Source organism: Strongyloides ratti (genome assembly GCF_001040885.1).
Source record: "Strongyloides ratti genome assembly S_ratti_ED321, chromosome : X".
NCBI lineage: Eukaryota > Metazoa > Nematoda > Chromadorea > Rhabditida > Strongyloididae > Strongyloides > Strongyloides ratti.
The window spans coordinates 303,421-307,602 of NC_037309.1; the positions used below are offsets into that span (position 1 = coordinate 303,421).

Genomic DNA, 4,182 nt, shown 5'->3' on the forward strand with positions numbered 1-4,182 from the left:
TATTTCAAAAGTACTTAACATAAGATTAAGATTGATCACAAATATTGTTTTATTAAAGATCATTTGAATAACAAAATGTCAGTAAAAATTATGTATATATTTTTATGCTTTTTATTTATTATTTTTATTAATCTGTTTAAAAAAAATTTTCTATTACATATTCTTTTATATATTTATATATATATATATTTTTTTTTAAATAGAACTAAACTAACAAAAAGCAAAATTACGGCTAAGTAAAACTATTTCAATAAAAAAAAAATGGGATGTATTTTTGGCAAACTTTGCCTTCCATCATTACCTGATAAATCTATTAGAGATTATTGGCATATTGATGGTGTTATTCTTGATGATCAAATTGAGGGCAAACTTTTACGAAGACCTTCGGGTATTCTTTACGTGTACAATGGAAATTTAGAGTATCGTAGTAGATCATGTATAAGAAATAGAAGAAATACAAATATTACATTAAATATATGTAATATATCAAGCATTAAAAGTAGTAATAAATTTACTTCCTTATCTGTAAGTACACAATTTTTTTTAATTTATAATATTGAAATAATATAATATATTAATTTTTTTTAGAATGGAAAATGTATCTGTGATGTTGTTGTTGAGATAAGTTTGAAAGAAGGTTCTGAAAAATTGTCTCATGTTGCTTTTATAACTAATAAAGCTGACACGGTAAGTATAATTATTAAACTATCATATTTCTTTTATGTTAAAAAAAAAAAATTTTTATAAAAATAATTTTTTTTTTCTCTTATTATAGATAAGTAATATATTACATTCTATTTGTGAGAAACACCGTCAAAAACCACGAATATTTCAATTTAATTCTATAGATGTTGAGGGTGTCGAAATTGAATGCCCCTAAAAATTATACAAGTCACGTTTTAATTTTTTATCATTAATATTTCATTATTTTTTACTTATAATATTTACTTATTAAATTGAGATCTTTAAAAGTATGAAAAATTATGAATGTAATATAATCGCAAATTTTATATCGAAAAAAAGAAAAACAATAATTAGACAAAATAAACAACTTTATTACATGTTCTATTTTATATAAAATGATCTCCAAATTTTTAATGAATATTTTTATTTTATATATATATTTTTATTTGTTTTATATACATACATTGTGACTAAGAAATAAAGTTAATTTTCTTTTTTTAAAAATACATTTTATTGGCAATTTTCTTTTCTTTTTTAAATAATTAATTATTGTGTATTATTTCAAATGTAAAAAAAAACCCACAAAAAAATAATATATTATTGTTTTTGATATTAAATATTATATAAATATATAATTTTTATATAAATGGATCTGGACTATTATATTCTGTTACCTTTTCTTTTGTAAATTTTATTTCTGGGTCTGATAGTACAGAGTCATATTGTTGTGTATTATAATATTTCTCATCTCCTGATGGTGATAAAAAATTTTTTTGTGGCCCATCATGTACCTTATCATTATAATTTTCAACATTTGGTACTTGTTGTGATGGTTGTTGTTTTTCTTGATATGATATTTCTTCTTTTAGTAATGATACTTCTGGTTCAGTGGCATATTTTGATATAGGTTTACTTTCACTGTAACCTAGGGGTGGGCATTTACAATATAAAACATCTTTTCCAGGATTTCCCATAGGTCCAGGTATTCCATAATCTCCTTCTTGTCCTTTTGCTCCTTGATAACCTGGTTCACCTGGTCTTCCTTTAATTCCAGGTGCACCTGGTGGTCCAGTTGGGCCTGGTGGACCAGGAGGACCAAAATTACCAGGAGGTCCTCTTGGTCCTTTAGGTCCTTTTGGTGAGTAACATTTTCTACCATTTTTACCAGGTACTCCCTGAATTCCAGGAATACCCCATGGACCTTGTGGTCCAGGCAATCCTCGTTCTCCAACAGTTCCAATTTCACCATCCATTCCTGGATAACCGGGTTCACCAGGTGGACCTGGATTTCCAATTCTTCCTAGTCTTCCTCTAGGTCCAGGTACACCTGGTGGTCCTGCAGGACACATGACACAATTATCTTGTGAATAACTATCTTGTGAATAACTATTTTGTGAGTAACTATCTTGTGAATAACTATTTTGTGAATAACTATTTTGTGAAATAGGTAAATTATCAAATGAATGTCCATCTTTTCCTGGTATACCATTAGGTCCATCAAATCCTTTTGAACCAGAAGGTCCTTTCATTCCAGGAGGACCTGGTGGACATTTATTATTATTTTGATTTGTTTCACAGTAACATTGTGGATTTTCATTTTTAACTTCATAAGCATTTCCTTGAATATTTTGTGGATAATTTATAATATTATTTAATGATGTTGGATAACCATTATTATCATTTTCAAATCTAGCATTACTCTCATAAATTTGTCTTTTTTTTCTTTTTGTTACAAGAGTTTGAATATCAATCCATGTACCATCATGCATAGATCTAAGTTCATTCATCTCATGATCAAGTTCTTTCCAAAAAATTTTAATACATTGATATACATTAACAAATGCCAATAATGTAGCAAGGAGAATTAAAAGAACAATTGTAACAATAATAGCAACAAATTGATGTGTTTTCATTATAATAAATAATAAAACAAAACAAAAAGTCTTTTAAAAAAGAATGGAGAAAAATTTAAATAATGATTATCAAAAATGAGAAAACCTGGATTTATACATGGTAATAATTCTTATTTTTTTGTTTAAAAGATCATAATTAAAAAAATAACATTAAAATAAAGGCACAATTACTGAATATGTTAGCTAATTAATTTTCTTTTAGAACTTGTTTTTCTTGGAAACTATTTAAATAAGCCAAAACTTGTTTATAATTTTATTTTAAAAAATATATATATATCTTTTATTATTGTGAGATAATATATATCAATCAAATACATGTAAAAAAATAAGTTGGCAAAGTAACATTTATATTGTAATATCAACTTTTATACAAAACAAAATATATTTATAAATATATATTTTGTTAAAATTTTTGATTTATTAAACGCCATATATGTCATGTAGATAAAACAATTGTTAGTTTCTAAATATATCAATATATATTTTGATGCTTTTTTTTTAGTTATTTCGTGTTATATATATTATAACTTGTAAAACATAATATTCATATATATTTAAACAATATTTCTCCACAATACAAATTAATCATTAATATAAATGGTGGTAAAAAATATTTTTTTTTATTAATCCTTGTTATTGTAGAAATGTCAGAAAAATGTATAATAATATAATTTCATAATAAATCACAATAATAAAATTTATCTTTTTCTAAACTTGATTTAAATTTACTATTAATAAATTTTAAATAATAAATTTTTTTTAACAATACATATCATTAATATTTATATATATTTGTTTACTTGACACATTTTTTGACATAATAAGTTTTCATCTTTTAACTTTTATTGAAAACTTGTTAAATTTTATTAATAAAAATAACTGATATTTTCTTTTATTTCTATTGAATTTAATAACAATTTAAATTTTTTAACCACTTTTTTTTAATTACATAAAAAGGTATATAAACTTTAACTTTTTTTTTATTTAAACCAAATTTATTGAAATGACCTATAAATGTAAATATTCAATCAGGTCAGTACTACTAATAGTTTAACTTAATAACATTATAAAATTATTAAAGTGTTTTGCTCAAGTAATTTTACAATATTTTGTTTTGAAATAATTGATAATGATAATAACCTTTTAACTAAATATCAATACAATTAATAGAAAAAATTAAAAAATAAATAATAAACAATAAATTATTTTTTTTATTTTCCAGTGAAGCACAAAATTTTATTATAATAGATAACAAAAAATATTTTTATCAAAAGAGGTAAAAATTAAGATAAAAAAAAAATTTATAAATAGATTTATTTAATTTATTTTTATAAACAAAAGATTACTACAAATATTTTTAATAGTTTCATTTTAAAATAAAAAAAAATCATTAAAAATGTATGTTAATCAAATATAATATGTTGTCATTTTTGTGGGTGATTCATTATGATGGATATATAATAAAATTTACATTAATGCTATTGGAGACTGAAACAGTGATCTGATTTGTACATAAAGACATACATTTATTTAATTCATCAAAACGTAAAAAGTTTAGTTTTTATCATTCTATTATAATAATTAT

At 22.5% G+C, this 4,182-nt stretch overlaps 2 protein-coding genes across 2 annotated transcripts; one reads left to right on the forward strand and one right to left on the reverse strand.

Moving 5' to 3' along the window:
* Positions 1–261: 261 nt before the first annotated feature.
* On the forward strand, positions 262–880 carry SRAE_X000005400 (Hypothetical protein; the record flags this gene model as incomplete). The annotated part of the gene is made up of 3 exons (XM_024644350.1): positions 262–525; positions 589–687; positions 776–880. 3 exons carry the CDS (start codon positions 262–264, stop codon positions 878–880), a joined length of 468 nt encoding a protein of 155 aa, XP_024509919.1.
* A 442-nt stretch (positions 881–1,322) lies between these two features.
* SRAE_X000005500 (Collagen triple helix repeat-containing protein) lies at positions 1,323–2,597 on the reverse strand (the record flags this gene model as incomplete). The annotated part of the gene is made up of 1 exon (XM_024644352.1): positions 1,323–2,597. One exon carries the CDS (start codon positions 2,595–2,597, stop codon positions 1,323–1,325), a length of 1,275 nt encoding a protein of 424 aa, XP_024509920.1.
* Positions 2,598–4,182: the final 1,585 nt, after the last annotated feature.